This window comes from Nothobranchius furzeri, chromosome 13 (genome assembly GCF_043380555.1).
Source record: "Nothobranchius furzeri strain GRZ-AD chromosome 13, NfurGRZ-RIMD1, whole genome shotgun sequence".
Classification (NCBI taxonomy): Eukaryota; Metazoa; Chordata; class Actinopteri; order Cyprinodontiformes; family Nothobranchiidae; genus Nothobranchius; species Nothobranchius furzeri.
The window spans coordinates 27,482,264-27,498,835 of record NC_091753.1 but is presented as its reverse complement, the minus strand read 5'-3'; the positions used below and the strand labels follow the sequence as shown (position 1 = coordinate 27,498,835).

Sequence of the window (16,572 nt, the reverse complement as noted above, 5' to 3'; positions counted from 1 at the left end):
TTTTAAAGGCGCAAAAACAAACTATAAACATGCAGCCTAAATTATTACAGTATAAATTTAATACAATCTATAATCTTAAAGGGGCATTATGGAAGTTTGACAGCCAAAACATGTATAGAAATAACAAATTTCTTCTTCTTACATTCTCCTGCAATGCCCTGGTCCATCCTGATCAGATGGGTAACTTGTTAACACCCTTTCTGGGTCTAGAGGCTCCTGTAAGACAACATTAGGCTCACTTCTGTCTGGCTGCTGTTCTTCCAGTTCGTCCTTCTGTGACGGCGTTGATGTTGACGGTGTTGGCGCTACAGCATCTTCCGCCGCATTTCCCGCCGCATCTTCCACCGCGTCTTCGGGCCGTGTCTGCTCCTGGTTTGGCTTGAGCCCAGCCTCTGGCTCTGCTGACTCGAGCAGGTTCACAGCTGTCAGAAGGCTGCCCGAGCAGCCCGACAGAAACTTCTGTAAAGCCCCGCGCTGTCTCTTCTTTTATTCCTCTTCATTTTTTTTTCTTTTACGTTTTGCCGCACCCGAAAGCATCGTGAAAGTTAGCCTACTCAAAAACACCTGCTAGCATTGTTGTGTCCCGCTCTGGCTCTGACTGCTTCTCTGACTTCCTTAATTGGGTGGCGCCCAAGTTGTAGGCTACAGTCATGGGCTGGCGTTAATGTGATGCAGTTAATGTAACGGTCCATGGTTAAGATGAACATTGTCACTATTTTTAGTTAATTAATAAATATTGAAATAAACTGTAGATAGGAGTCCTGTCTACAAATTCTATCGTAGGACATTTGTACATTATTTATTTATTTATTTTTAATTTTGCCCCTTTTCTGGGCCCCATCCAGCCAATCAGGCCCTAGGCACGTGCCTACTTTGCCTTTGCGTTAATCCGGCTCTGCATATAATTCATTTGGCCCTCCACCTGGAAAGACTTTACTTTTGTCACAAATGCATGAAAATAAAAAAGCTTGAAGGTTCGCTCGGGTGAAACTTATTCAAGGAAAACAAACCTCCAGTCATCTCTAACTAAACCTTCTAGGTTATCGTACCCTGGATGACTGAGAATCTGCACAAACGTGTGGAAAAAACCTTTATTATCATTGTTGTTACATCTCACAGCTTATCCAAGAACTGAGATATTGTTCAACTCCTCGACAAAGCCAAATATTACTAAGCCTTTCTTGAACCTGACTCTATATTCACTTTCAATAATATTTTTAAACTAATTGTGTTTTAGACTAAACAAAGTTAACATTGTTTTTGTCTTTAGTGGCTTGATATTACATTTCCGACCCAAACTGAGTGGGATGTTAATTTCTTAATATATTTACCTAATAAACCCTGACTATAATCTGAAAATATCTTTTTTTTATTTTTATTTTTTAGTTTTCACCATTTGCCAAGGGCTCCAAGCGTTACATGCTGTCCACTGGAACTGATGCTACTGTCTGTTTCTGGCAGTGGGACGCCAACAACATCAACTTTAGGTGAGCTGTGCTTTTATTAAAAACACGTTCATTTTAAATGGTGACATTCAGGAAATGTGCTGCAATTATCTATTAAAATTCTCTCTTCAAATGTTGTTTACACGTAAGGCTGAGGGTTTGAATGTTATTTTTAAAAGCTCTAAAAAGGAAGTAAAGGTAAAAGAGCTGCTGTGGTGTTCAGAGCCTCGTGGTATTTAAACCTTATTTATTTATTTATTTATTTATTTATTTATTTATTTATTTATTTATTTATTTCCAAACTGTTGGTTAAATGAGTTTATGGTTTTCTTAATAGAAGTTAGAAATGCTTAAGGTAAGCTTTGATTATTTATTTATTAGCCTTTTTAAAAACTTGTTTTTAAAAATAAAAGCTGAATATTAAAACACAAACGACATGGGGAGATTTATGTATGTAAAGTGGAAGGAGCCTTGTTTTTTTTCTTCATGCCGACAAGGATCTGTTTCCTTTTTGACTCTTGTCAGTTGAACTTTATTTTTTTTCTTGTTATATTTTTAAAAATGTTTTTTTCTTCCCTCTGTTGTCTTTCAAGTGATCGGCCATACAAATTCACGGAGCGGCCAAGGCCGGGGGTTCAGACCGTGTGCTCCTCCTTCAGTCCTGGTAAATAACGTTTTTGTTTTGTTTCCTACTTTGTTTTATTTCTTAAGCAACTCTCAGATCTTTGGTTTTTGTTGCATTTGGGTTGAAGAATTGAAAACTTGTTTTTTTTTCTAATGATTTTATTTCAGGTGGGATGTTCTTAGCAACAGGAAGTACCGACGATGTTATCAGGATATATTACCTGGGAAACGGGAGTCCAGAAAAGATTTCTGAGCTCCATGAGCACACGGTTGGACGGGACTGTTTTTTAAATAAGTTTAGTTTATAACCCGACAAAATCCTGATACATTAACTCATTACAGATGTGTTTGATTTCTCTCTAGGATAAAGTTGACAGCATACAGTTTTGCCACTCAGGTGAAAGGTGAATAAATATCTTCTATGTATAAACCGTTTGTGTGGTGTGTGTGTGTGAGAGAGAGAGATGTGAGTCATTACTGGATTGTAAGTTGCGCTGCTGTCTGGTTGCAGGTTTGTAAGTGGAAGTCGAGATGGAACGGCACGGATCTGGAAGCTCCATCAGCGTCAGAGGTGGAGGTGCATCCTGCTCAACATGTCTGCCACTCTTCCAGGGTACGGACTCGTTCTTGTGCTGCTGTCAGCCGAGGAATCGGTTCATCCTTCTGTTTACTGTCAACTATTAGACAAACAGTCACTTCTTTGTTAGGAAATTTGACTTCACTTTCAGATATGAAACCTTTAACACTTCAGCTTGTCCTCTAGTTTTCACACCTGTCTCTGTTTGGATGTAAACAATCTTGTTTACTCTCTTATGTGGAATGTAAACATACATGAACCTTGATGCTAACCGGTTAGCTAAAGCAAGGCGTTGCAAAAAGCAAAACTTGGTGCAACATTATTTTACATTAACTCATTCACTGCCAGCCATTTCCAGATGTGTAAAGCCCTTCGCTGCCAGCGTTTCTCACCATTTTTACAGTTTTTTTTAAGAGTCAGAGAACGTTGCGCAGTAGGATGATGTCAACGCCAAAACAAAGCGGAGACTCACCTCTTACATTAAGAAGAATACACGTGTTTCCAGCATTATCCGTTCTTTCATAATCCGTTGTTGAATTGTGATCGGCAGACACTTTTCCCGTTTGCGCCTCACATTTTTTTACAGGAACGGCCCAAAACGATCTCCTAACACATGGGTTTTCTGCTTCCTGATCACGTGACGTGGGACTTATGCAGATGAAGATCGGCTTCAGAGCTGAGATGTTTGTTTTCTCCGCGCGGGGCTCGTTCCGATGCCCACACAGTAAAAAGAAGTGCAAATGATGACTTTAGTCGTCAGTGGCAGTGAATGAGTTAAAACGATCTTTAGGAAAAAAAACATTTGTTTACTTAAAAATATCAGCAACACTAAACAACTATTTGTTGTTTAGTGCATCAAACCAACTTTGCTAGTTTTTTGCTAAAATGTTTTATTGTTTCTTTCAGTGCTGAACTCGTGAGTGAAGAGGAAAGCTACTTCAAACCCAAAGTTACCATGGTAGCGTGGGATCGCCATGACAATACAGTCGTCACAGCTGTTAACAACCATCTCCTTAAAGTGTGGAACTCCTACACAGGGCAGCTGCTACACATCCTCAAAGTAATTGTTCAGGATGTGTTTCCCCTCAGTAAAAATGGACCCAGTGCCTGGGGTTATAAATGAATATTCATTAGCCATTTCTATGCTGTTTTCAGGGCCACGAGGCCGAGGTGTTTGTCCTCGAACCACACCCCTTCGATGCGAGGATCATCCTGTCTGCTGGACATGACGGGAACGTCTTCATCTGGGATCTGCAGCGAGGCACAAACACGAAGCATTATTTCAACATGGTACACAACCCATCTAGAATACGGCCACAATCGGAACGACTCACTAAAACACACCAACTGTGTGCTTTGCTACAGATGGAATCAAAAATACACAAAACCCGAGTCTTAAAACCCTTTCCTAAAGAAACCTGGCTCACATAGAAACCCCAAAGATTAAAGGGTCTTTAAGCTGGTATATTCTTGTGAATGTATGTTTTTTATTAATTAATTAATTTATTTTTTGCATCCAGATTGAAGGTCAGGGTCATGGAGCTGTGTTTGACTGCAAATTCACTCCCGATGGTCAGCGCTTTGCGTGCACGGACTCACATGGCCATCTGCTTGTCTTTGGCTTTGGCAGCTCCAAGCCCTACGAAAAGGCAGGAACATTAGTTGCATTTTTCCACACTCAGACAATGCATTTATTCTTTTGATGTTTTGCATTTTAAGCTCATTTTTGGGTGTGAAAGTGGTAAAACTGACATTACAAGATGTTGAAAACGTCTAAACTGTTACTCATCTTGGTCTCTGCAGCTTCCAGACCAGGTCTTCTTCCACACGGACTACAGACCACTCATTCGGGATGCTAATGGCTTTGTGCTGGATGAGCAGACACAGCAGGCACCTCACCTAATGCCCCCGCCATTCCTGGTGGACGTAGATGGAAACCCTCATCCACCGAGGTTGTTAAAATATTTGATATTCTCTAGATGCGTTCTTTCTCTAGATTTCTCTGCATGCCCCCTTGACATCTTACCCTCATCTTTGTTTAAAAGTGCTTTTCAGTCCATCGGTCCCAGCGTGCTCTCTATAATTAATGCTTCTCTGGTCTCTGGTCAGGTCCTTGCTTACTTTAAGAACGCTGTAATCCACCCGCTTCTTAAAAAACCGAGTCTTGACCCCTCTCTCCATAGCAGCTTCAGACCCATCTCTAATCTTCCGTTCATCTCCAAGATCTTCGAAAAGGTTGTGGCTAAACAACTCACAGCTGCTCTTGATGAACATAACATCTATGATTGCTTCCAGTCAGGTTTTTGTAGAGCTCATTCTACTGAAACAGCTCTTCTTAGGGTCTCTAATGACCTTCTGACTCACAGTGATGCAGGGGACTGTTCTGTTCTGGTCCTGCTGGACCTGACTGCAGCCTTTGACACTGTTGACCATCACCTGCTACTGGAGAGGCTGAGAGACTGGGTAGACCTATCAGAAACTGCCCTGGAGTGGTTCTCCTCTTATCTCTCTGAGCGCTCCTTTTCTGTGGCCGTCTCCAAGTTTAGGTCCTCCACCACCTCTCTTACCCATGGTGTCCCACAAGGTTCTGTGCTGGGGCCTCTGCTCTTCCTCCTCTATCTGCTTCCTCTTCAGCACATCCTGAGTTCCTTCAAAGGAATCTCCTACCATCTTTATGCAGATGACATCCAACTGTACATCTCCTTTAAGCCCCATGAGATGTCTAAGCTGCAGCTGCTACACACCTGCTTAGACTCTATCAAAACCTGGATGGCTGGGAGCTTTCTACAGCTGAATGAAGATAAGACTGAGATCCTCATCTGTGCCCCAGACAAGCTGGTTCCCAAAGTCAGAGACTCTCTTGGTCAGCTTGCTTCCCACACCAAACCTTCCGTCAGGAATCTTGGCATGACCTTTGACCCAGCTCTCACCCTGGATTCTCATGTCAGTCCTCTTGTTCACTCTTCCTTCTTCCATCTCAGGAACATTGCTAAGCTGAGTCCCATTCTGTCCCGCTCTGAACTTGAGACAGACATCCACGCCTTCATCTCCTCACGCTTAGACTACTGTAACTCTCTTTTCACGTGTCTGGGCAGAACCTCCCTGAACCGTCTACAGGTGGTTCAGAATGCCTGTGCTCGGCTTCTGACCAAGTCCTCCAAACACACCCACATCACCCCGCTTCTCCAGCTTCACTGGCTGCCAGTCAACTTCAAGGTTCATTTCAAGATCCTGGTTCTGGTCTATAGGCCTTACATGGACAAGCACCATCTTACACTGGTGATCTTCCCTACACCCCCAGCAGGTCCCTGAGGTCCAGTGATCAAAGCCTACTGGTTGTGCAGCGCACCAGGCTAAAGACCAAAGGTGACAGATCATTTGCTGCTGTGGCCCCCAGACTCTGGAACTCTCTTCCCCTGAGCCTGAGATCAGTGGACTCAGTGGTCTCCTTTAAAAAGCAGCTGAAGACTCACTTGTTCAAGCTGGCTTTTGTATGACCTTCTTCACCACTCTCTTTATTCTGCTCTCCCCACCTATTCCACCTTCCTCAGGATCCACTGATTTCCCTCTTTGCTATTCACTCTCTCTCTTTCTTAATATTTTTTTAATCGTAACTGTCTATTTTTTTGCTCATTGTAAATATATTTTTTACTTATTTCTAAATTCTTTTTTATATTTTTACATTTTTTGTTTTTGTGAAGCGCCTCGTGAATTTTATCTTGAGAGGCGCTATAGAAATGATATTTTCTTTTTCTAGATGAACTCAAAATCAAGCATAAAACATCCAATAAAATAGATCAATTCTAATTTTGATCTTTGTTCTTTTAAAGTAATATTATATTTAGAAATCCAGCTTTAATAAATGCACAGTAATCTTTGTTTATCACCATTTAGCCATGATTTTGTTGGTCTTAATGTTTTGGCTTATATTTTAGATACCAACGTCTCGTTCCTGGGAGGGAAAACATTGCTGCTGAACATCTGGTTCCACAGCTGGGTTACATAGCCACAAGTAGGTAGACTCCAGATTTTAAAATATACTTCATGTGCAGAACGGTTGTGCTTCCAGCGATTTGTCCACCCACTAGATAAAAGAATGCCCTTACTAGAGCTTGATGTTTTACAGAACTTCCTCCTGTAAATGATTAAAAAGACTCCTGTAGTCCTCAGTCCTCTTGTGTCTCTCCATCAGGTGATGGTGAGGTGGTGGAGCAGGTCATCAGCCAACAGACCGCCGAGCACGAGATGGTTACGATAAGACGCAGCAGCCTCCTGGATGAGGCCATCAGACATCTTCAGGAGCAGCAGGACCGGCAGAACCAGCCTCGAGCTGAAACCACGCCGGGTTCTAGAACAGGACCAACCGAAGGCCACGGCCCAGTGTTGGCACCAGCACCAAGCACTCCACGCAGAGGTACAGCAGGGTTTTTCAGGTTTTCTGACACCTTTGATTGCACTCGCCAAGCATATTGGTTCTCTGCAGTGTCTGTGAACGAGCGGGCAGATGTACAGTCCTCTCCTAACGTGGGCTTGCGGCGCAGCGGACAGGTGGAGGGCGTGAGGCAGATGCACCAAAATGCTCCTCGCAGCCAGATGGCCACAGAGAGAGACCTTCAGGCCTGGAGGCGTAGGGTGGTGGTACCTGAACTGGCAGCCAGCAGCTATAGGTACGGCTTTAACGTTTCACCTGGAACGTACATACTGGGAATTCTTTTGACTCCCTCCATTTGAATATAAATTAGGAGTAGATCGATGTATCGAGCCGATATTTACTGGTTTTTATACATCAGCTGATATTTGTATTTAGTAAAGCCGATGTAAAGTCAGGCACAACCTCAAGCAACCCGGTGCTGTTGCAGAATCTAATTTAAATGTATTTATTTTTATTTCAATACCATCTACATAATTAAAAACTCTAAATTAACTTTATTTAGGTGTCTGACTTTAACACTGAGTCGTGCACAATTTTGTGCATCAACTGATGTTCTTAGTGACATTTTACCTGAAAATAATGTGAAAAATGTTTAGATGTCAGCCATAAAAATCAGCAGTAAATGTCAGCCATCGGCTGACCATGTCTCCTACATATTGGCAACAGAAAATCCAATATCAGTCGGTGTCTAATTTAAATATCTATCTGTCTATTCTTGATTATAATAAGTGTTATCTGTCATTTTGACGGTAAATATGATCTTATATCGGAGCTGCTAATCAATACAAATTTTAATCACAATGAATTGCATGAGCTAACGTAAAATTTCTGATGGCAGATTTCAAATTCAGCGTTTGTGAAAATTCATTTGATCTTTAGACATATCAACATAATTTAATATTGTCCAAGGAAAATCTTCAAATGGTCAGACATATTGGCTGACCTGCTTCTCTGTTGACAGTTTGCACCGAGCCTGTGACAGACATTTTATTAAGGGATCCATCAGAGATGGGGCTGGGCGACATGGCCCAAAATCAGTATCATGATATATTGAGGATTTCACCTCGTTAACGATAAATGGACGATAACTACAGGTACTAGGGTTGTCACGGTGTGACAATGTAACCTCACAGTTATTGTGACCAAAATTACCACGGTTTTCGGTATTATCGCGGTATTTTTTTAAACGTGTTACATTTTCAGACAACTAAATAAACCCTGTATATCAGGAAAATATTGTCCTCAGTTTGTGTCTAAATTTTGCCTTAAATTTTTAATTTTGTAATTATGTTGTTTATTTGTTTATATTTTTTCCCTTTAGTCTTTAAAATACCAATATTTGCCCATAACTTCTTATTTTTTGTCTGTTTGATGTCATCATTTTGAAAATATTCGATCAGATGGTACTCAGTACTCAAGTAGCCTTCTAATCAGATACTTTTTTACCCTTACTTGAGTAATAATCCCTATATCAGGAAAATATTGTCCTCGGTTTGTGTCCTTCCAGTGAGCTTTGCAGATGTGGGAAAATGTCATCAGGCAGTAATCATTGTTAAATTCATAATTATTCTCGGAGAGAGACCAACTCTTATCTGCCCCTGGGAGCCCCGTAATGCATAGCGTCATTTCAACATGGGGGTGTCCGCGACACGGTTTATATGCAGGTAGCGGCGCTGCGGCTGCTTTATATAGCGACTCGTTGCATTCTCCCTCAACCTAAATCCTCGGATCACACATTTTAGCTAAAACGCTAACGTTAGCTTGCCTTGCGTTGACTGTAGAGTTGTGGGTGATGGTCACGCAGATGTGTCATGAGATTTGAAGCGTTGCTGCCTTTCACAGACACTTTCTGCATGTGCTGCAAACAGGATAGCCGTCTTCTATCAACTGTCCCTCGACATTCTTCAAATATCCAAATAATGCCCGTACTTCTGACTTTGTCTTCTTTGAGGGATAATAAATGTCCTCCTGAGCGCTACCGTCTCCTCCTTTGGCCATTATTTCAGCTTTAGCTTCAAGAAAGTTTTGGTTGTAAACAACAAAGCGCGTGTGTGCCGCCGGCAACCTCAGCAGATGATATGGTGGCTGGTAAGGGTCAACGCGCCTACACCGCAGCCACGGTAATCCACCGGTAAATATATATTTTTTAAAAACAAGACGGTTATTATTATTGTAAATTTTTTTTACCGGGGTTTACCGCTACACCGGTTACTGTGACCAGTGGCGGTTCTACATGGAATTACTCCCCGGGCGAGTCCCCCTTTAAGCCCCCCCACCCCCACCACCACACCACACCACCCCACCTGCACAAACACATGCATGTTTTCTACAAACAGGCATGTTTTATTAGAACGACTATTGAACATTCATTTTTCTAAGTTGCACATATTTACATTAATTACTATGAAGTTGTCAGAATGTAAAGCAATATACATTATATACTGTATCAAAATATATAGAATCAAAAATACGAAAACAACTAAACTAACTAAATATTAAAAATATATGAACATAATATATAATAAATATTCTAAATAGTAGGGCTGCACAATGTATCGAAAAATTATCGTCATCGCGATAACAGGACGTGCGATAGGCCCACCGCAAAGCACGTCAAAAACGGCGATAAATGTTTGGTTCAAACATTTCCATCCGTGTCATACATCAACTTTTTGTAAACCAGCTCTGTTTTTTAAGCGGAAATATTATTTGACCAATCAAATGTAGCCCTTCTGATATGCAGCCAATCAGACGGATCCGTTCACGTAATACGCCCGCCCCCTACGTAGACCCTTACCCCAAAATTCCACTATCTCTGCTCTGCCCCCCGCTTTCCGCTGCCGCTCGCTTCCCTTGTTCGTCATGCTGGCTCATATTAACGAACTCACTTTGTGCTGAGGTTTCTGGAATCAGTGCTGCTTTCAAACGTGAACGTGAGTCCGCTCGGTGTCGTTAAGCAGCTGATAATAACCGGGTTGACTCCCACACGTGCCTGTGAACCAACCCACCATTAGCCCCAGGCTCCAGTTAGCTTCCATCTAAAAGGCTACAGCACTCTCCTCCCAGTCCTACCCTGCTAAAGAGGGCCTGGGAAAGTTCCCCCACACATCAAAGTGATTTTTCATTTATGAGCTTTTATAACCTTGTTAATCAGGGTAGTTGATTTGCTGCTGCACATACACTGTCAGTCAGAAGCTCTGCTAGCCGGTTATCTTAGAGGAGCTAGTTCAATTTGTTAGCTTGTTATCAGAATCATAGTTGCAGTTTCACCATCTGAGCTGCTTTTTAAGATCTAGGTAAACTTGTTCAATTTGGGGTTAAAAACAAACGTTTTCACATATTTTCCATGTAGTTTTTTGCCAGTTCCTCTTCTGAAAGGTAGACAATTGTTTTTCTCTTTCCCTCAGAAAATCTTAATATTCTCCTAGTTTGGCCCAGCACAGTTCACTTCCCAATTACAGCAACAGCCTTATATCATAACCACATAAGTGGAGAAAATGCTCAGTAGCAATGAGAGAATTTGCTGTTGCATTTAAGTGATGTTAACTATTGTTTAACATTTAAACTTATTTTCAGTTTTTTTTTTCATTTATTCAAAAACCCTGGTAAGGGATGTTTTTCTGTATTTGGAGCATCAGAAAAAGTTTTATAGTGGAGGTGATGTTTTAAAGTCACTGAGAAACTGCATGCATGCAGTTTGTTGTTTTGCTGCTAATACAGTAGCAGGTGCAGCTGCATATTTTTTCAATAAAAATGGTATGCTGTAATGGAATTCATGCATTAATTTTTGTTTGCTTTGAACCCAGAGCAAACGTCACACGCCAGACGACATCAACACTGCATACTTTAGTATTTTTTCATTTATCGTGAGTAATATCGGTATTGCAAAATTAAGCACTGTTATCGAATATCGCAGGTTTTCCTAATATCGTACAGCCCTACTAAATAGCAAAAATATTTCACACATAACAAACTAAAGATAATCACTACAGCACTGCACTTAGAACAGAAAACACAAACTAAAATTAAAACCTAACCTTGATGCAAAGTCATCAATAATGTCATCATATGAAATCTGCTCCCCTACTGAGTGATTGATACTAATCAGAGCCAGGTTAGTCAGCCGCCCCTGAAACATAGGTGACCTCAGGTATGACTTGATCAAGTTTTGAAAAGCTCCTCTCAGCTAGAGCCACAGGGACTGGCAGAGCAGTCCAAAAGTTGGGGTAGATCTGCAATAGATCTTTATCATGATCCATAATATTTTAGAATGGCCTCTGAAATTGTACTTTAAACTGGCATAAAAATAAACTGTAGACTAACAAAAATGCCAACTTTTACAGAACAATTCATGTAAAAAATAATCAGTGCAGCCATCTGCAATAAATAAACAGGATAGTTGGTGGTGACTGGGGAGTTTTCTTCTGCTTGTAGAGTTGTTTTATTTATTATCATGTGAACATGATCAACATGTGTTTGTTGTTCAGGCAGACCACGGGCTGCAGTGAGCATTTAACAAATCCTAGTTTGAATCAGTGAAAAACGATTCAAGGAATTTTTTCGAACCATTTGCAAATTCGTTTCAATATTTCAGCCCTATTAGCTCTGTTAGCAATTAGTTGACCGAATTTAACCGTTAAAATCCCAGTTAACTGGTTCAAAAAATTAAAACATGCAGCATGAGAGCTTACATACCTTTATCTTTCTGCTCTTTTTTTTCTTCTTTATTTTCATGAATCGGGCACCTGGTGGTTTTAGCCTTTTTATGTTCATCTCTTCTGTTTGGCTCTTAACTCATTGTCCTTTAGTCAGGACTAAACAATTTGACCTTGATGGGGGGGTGACCACAAAATCGTTTTGTTTTTCCTTTTTTTATTCGGCCATTTCACACAATTCAGAAAAACCTGAAAGAATGATAGGCCTGTGTTTATGATATTATGAATGAAATGTGCGTTAAATGGAAGAACATCAAGATGTGATTGACTTTAGCCATGTTAATACAGTTGATTCAGCCCCTACCCACTCATTTCATTTGGACCCACCCAGAGGTGAATTCCCCCACCGCACCCCTCCCCTTCCCTTCCGGAGCACATGAACGTTCTCAGTCAGCATGAGCGCCTGCAGCTGCAGGGGGCGCCAACTTGCTGTTTCCAATCCAGACACTGTCATATGACAATAGAAAACCTCGGTGCGGCGCAGATTTCTTTTTTTCTTTCTTTCTTTCTTTCTTTCTTTCTTTCTTTCTTTCTTTCTTTCTTTCTTTCTTTCTTTCTTTCTTTCTTTCTTTCTTTCTTTCTTTCTTTCTTTCTTTCTTTCTTTCTTTCTTTCTTTCTTTCTTTCTTTCTTTCTTTCTTTCTTTCTTTCTTTCTTTCTTTCTTTCTTTCTTTCTTTCTTTCTTTCTTTCTTTCTTTCTTTCTTTCTTTCTTTCTTTCTTTCTTTCTTTCTTTCTTTCTTTCTTTCTTTCTTTCTTTCTATTCAGAGCTTGTGCGCCCCTTTTGTGTCATGAAAAAATGCCGCCCCAGGCAACTGCCCTGTCTGCCCGTGCCTAAAACCGCTACTGACTATGACAACCCTAACAGGTATGCGCAGAAACGAATTTTGTCCACTAGATGGGGGTGTCACGTTTTACGTGACTAAAGGTGGTACACCTTCTAAAAGGGACATGAACGCTGCCAACCAACTCATCTTTTCATTTTATTTTCAAAATCAAATTTATTGACATGGGAACAATTTTCTCGATAAGAGTCAAATTTTGATAACGATAAATGTTCGATTTATTTCCCATCTCTGGTCTCTGCAGCAGCTGCATATTCTCATATATCTGGGCATCAGAAACATTTAAGATGCTTCAGTTTAAACAAAAATAATTTCATATTATCGTAAAGGGGGCTGGTGCCTATCTCCAGTGGTCAATGGGCAATCAGGCAGGGTACACCCTGGACAGAGACCCAGTTCATCACAGGGCAACACAGAGACACACAGGACAAACAATCATGCACACACACAATTTAGACAGACCAGTTAGCCTAACAGTCATGTTTTTGGACTGTGGGAGGAAGCCGGAGTACCCGGAGAGAACCCACACATGCACAGGGAGAACATGCAAACTCCATGCAGAAAGATCCCAGGCCGAGAAGCGAACCCAGGACCTTCTTGCTGCAAGGCAACAGCTCTAACCACTGCGCAGCCGGGGCGGTGATTCGTGAACGTCAATGATGTTTTTGCTTTCAAGTGATATTTCAAACTCCAGTGAAAAGAAAAATCACCTAAACAGTGGTTGCAAATAACTTTTTTCAACTCCGCTATCTAGAAGAGATTCAATATGAAGGTGCTTGTGTAAAAGATCGATAACACTCGCCAGTTCTTTTTAATCAGTTCAAGTGAGCGCTGTTCCAGTCTTGGCTCCGCCCACAGTAATCTCACTGGGTAAAGCATGGGATGATGGTCCTCCCAACAGAGATGAAGATCTCAGTCCTGCTCTGACCCAGGGATCGTTGTGTTCGGAGCCATTGAGCAAGGGACTGGAAAGAAAACCAATAAGTGTGTAAATGCCTGATCAGTTATTTGTCCGCGTGAATAGTTAACATGATTACGCGCCAACTTCCTGAATCCCTACTTTGTAGTATTAAATGGCAGTTGTTTTACCTCCTCTTCTGTGTTTTTGCATTAAATAAATGGTGAGAGTTATTTCTTTAGGGACCAGCAGGACATCCGAGTAGCCAGAGGAGACGAGGAGGTGGTTCTGTACAACACAAAGAAGAGACGGATCATCTACAACAGCTGTCGAGTAGGTTTCTTCTGTGGTGGCTGAAGATGGGCTGCAGTAGCCATTACAGTAATGTTTGTGATACAAGTTTAGTAAACACTGTTACAGCATCTGTTAGGCTTCATCACAGGATCAGACAGGAAATATGTGATGCTGTGAATAATAGACCAGAGTCTATTGAGTATCAGGGTTTATTTATTTATTTTCTGTTAGGACGATTCTGACGAGGAGCCGTCCACAGTGAAGCGAACCCACAACCACAGAGGTTCCCCAGAATTAATCGAGTTCTCGTGTGAAGAGGGAGAGGAGACGGCCAGTTCAGTTCACTCTGAGGTACCAGTGACCTCTGAGATGCATGACGCTTCTTGGATTTATTTATTTAATCTTTTAGGATTTGAAACTATTTTTTACTTTTGTTTTAGGAGAATGAATTAGATGGCAGTGAACTGGAGTCTTCCAATGACGAGGAAGAGTGGAACAGCGACAGCTCAAGGTAAAAGCCATCCTTTAAATCGGCTGTTTGATGAATCGTTCATATTATGTGTTTTTCTACTTAATCTTTATGAGGTTCAAATAAACTGATAAAAAAACAAACCTGTCAAACAATGATGCTTTGTTCTGGTGCTTAACTCGAGTTAAAACGGGACACGTGTTCTTGTCGTCTTATCTTCACACTCTGGACCGAACAGCCACACGTCCAGCGAGTACTCGGACTGGACAGCAGATGCCGGCATAAACCTGCAGCCCTCAACCCCCTTGTCGTCACGGAAACGAGCGAAGAGCAGACTCATCAGCTCTGAAGAGGAGGAGGAAGAAAATGAGGAGGAGGAGAAGCAGCAAAGTGACGAGGAGAAACCAGGAAAGAAGTGCAAAGAGAACTCAAAGAAGGCAAAGCCCAAGTCGCCCAGGGTGAGTTTACGGATCACGCTCATGTAAGCCTAAAGTGGTTCATTTCTACAGAATGACAGTTTTACACCCTGATGCTCCAACCAGCGTCCAAAGACCAGACCCTCCATCAACAGGGAAGTGTCCAATGAGTTCAGACCTTCAGCGTGGATTACTGACGTCATTCCCAGGAAGTCACCTTTTGTTCCCCAGATGGGTGACGAGGTATGATTTAGTAATGTGAATAACTTTATTTACTCCGACTGAACTTTAATTGGATAACTTCATGTTATATTCACAGTAAATGTGAAATGATTTTAAGAAATGTATTTTTACCTTAAAAACAACTGAGATCAAAGGTAGTTTTGGACCAAAGAGACTCTAACGTCCATTTGAGATGGCTAATTCTGTTCAGCTTGCATTGGGAGCAAAGCTCTTGTGGTCACTGTTATTTATCAAGATGACATGATGTTTCTCCGTCAGGTGATCTACTTTCGTCAGGGACACGAGGCCTACGTTGAGGCTGTGAGTCGGAGTGAGCTTTACCCCATCAACCTGGAGAAGCAGCCATGGAAAAAAATGGAGCTGAGGGTATGGCGAAGGAATAGAGTAATATCCTAATGGATACTCTAATAGCAATTTCAAAGTATGAAAGGTTGTTCTGCAAAATAAATGTTATTTCTACTACTTGTATTTCTGTAGGACCAAGAGTTTGTGAAGATCACTGGAATCAAATATGAAGTTTGTCCTCCGACGCTGTGCTGCCTGAAGCTGACTCTTATTGACCACGGCACGGGGAAAATCACTGACAAGTCATTTTCAGTCAAGTAGGTGGCCTTTTGTTTGGCTCTAATTAGTCTAAATGCCTAATTTTAATTCAGAGATGATGATGTCGAAATTTTAACTAAGTCCAGTCCTTATTTGTACGGTTCCCTGCAGGTATCATGACATGCCAGATGTGATAGATTTCCTGGTGTTGAGACAAAGTTATGATGAAGCTCTTCGTAGAAACTGGCAGCCAAGTAAGTCAGCGCTTGTATTTTATTGGGTGGAAAATTTAACACGTTAATTATGATTAATTATTATATAAAAATTAGGGGTGCTGAAAAAAATCGATTCAAGTCTGAATCGGGATTCTTATTTATAAAGATTCAGAATCAATTCGCAAAGGTTCAGAATCGATTCCAAGAACTCAAATATTTGGCATGTTACAGGTTTGAGATGCACTTTTTTGATCTTTGTTAGGAGAGTCAGTACTCCGTTTACTTTTGTGGTCCCATAAATTGAGATGATTTATGTTTGAATCTGCTGATAAGAGAGGAATGTAATTTTTTTCCATACTCAGAAATTTGAGACATTCTCATATTTATTTTCCAAGTTGATAAATGAGTACTCGGGATTACTCATGTAATTTGTTTCTACACATACTTGAAAAGTATTTGACCGTATTACTTTCAAAGCTACTGTTAGGTAACTACAGATTTGTTATATTTTACAAGGTAAGCAAAAATAAATGTTGCCTTTTGGTCAAAAGATTGCTTCTGTTTACAGTTTTAGAATCACTTTATTTTACATTGTAAATTTGCATTTTTGGAGCATGACCAGTTTAAAGTCAAATAAAAATGTCCCATAGCTTTAACTAACTTGTACAACAAAGTAGTTCATCCTGGAGCTGACACTCTTTGTTAATACTGATTGTGAATCGATTTAAATTGACAATCGAGAATCGATTCTGAATCGAATCGGTACCCCAAGAATCGGAATCCAATCGAATCAAATCGTGAGTTTCTCTAAGATTCACATCCCTAATAAAAATGATGTGTTAATCAAAATTAATGTATTT

General features: G+C 40.9%; 1 protein-coding gene across 2 annotated transcripts in view; it reads left to right on the top strand.

The window, feature by feature from the left end:
- brwd1 (bromodomain and WD repeat domain containing 1) overlaps positions 1-16,572 on the top strand; it is a 39,054-nt gene that overhangs the window by 7,219 nt on the left and 15,263 nt on the right. For both annotated transcript variants that reach the window (XM_015951974.3, XM_015951973.3), the window contains exons 9-28: positions 1,387-1,487; positions 2,039-2,109; positions 2,238-2,338; positions 2,433-2,473; positions 2,581-2,682; positions 3,553-3,706; positions 3,802-3,936; positions 4,167-4,295; positions 4,450-4,598; positions 6,582-6,658; positions 6,839-7,060; positions 7,130-7,313; positions 13,775-13,865; positions 14,058-14,177; positions 14,267-14,337; positions 14,534-14,753; positions 14,838-14,954; positions 15,213-15,320; positions 15,432-15,556; positions 15,669-15,751. In XM_015951974.3, coding sequence (XP_015807460.3) covers positions 1,387-1,487; positions 2,039-2,109; positions 2,238-2,338; positions 2,433-2,473; positions 2,581-2,682; positions 3,553-3,706; positions 3,802-3,936; positions 4,167-4,295; positions 4,450-4,598; positions 6,582-6,658; positions 6,839-7,060; positions 7,130-7,313; positions 13,775-13,865; positions 14,058-14,177; positions 14,267-14,337; positions 14,534-14,753; positions 14,838-14,954; positions 15,213-15,320; positions 15,432-15,556; positions 15,669-15,751 — 2,401 coding nt within the window. The remainder of the gene's footprint in view (positions 1-1,386; positions 1,488-2,038; positions 2,110-2,237; positions 2,339-2,432; positions 2,474-2,580; positions 2,683-3,552; positions 3,707-3,801; positions 3,937-4,166; positions 4,296-4,449; positions 4,599-6,581; positions 6,659-6,838; positions 7,061-7,129; positions 7,314-13,774; positions 13,866-14,057; positions 14,178-14,266; positions 14,338-14,533; positions 14,754-14,837; positions 14,955-15,212; positions 15,321-15,431; positions 15,557-15,668; positions 15,752-16,572) is intronic.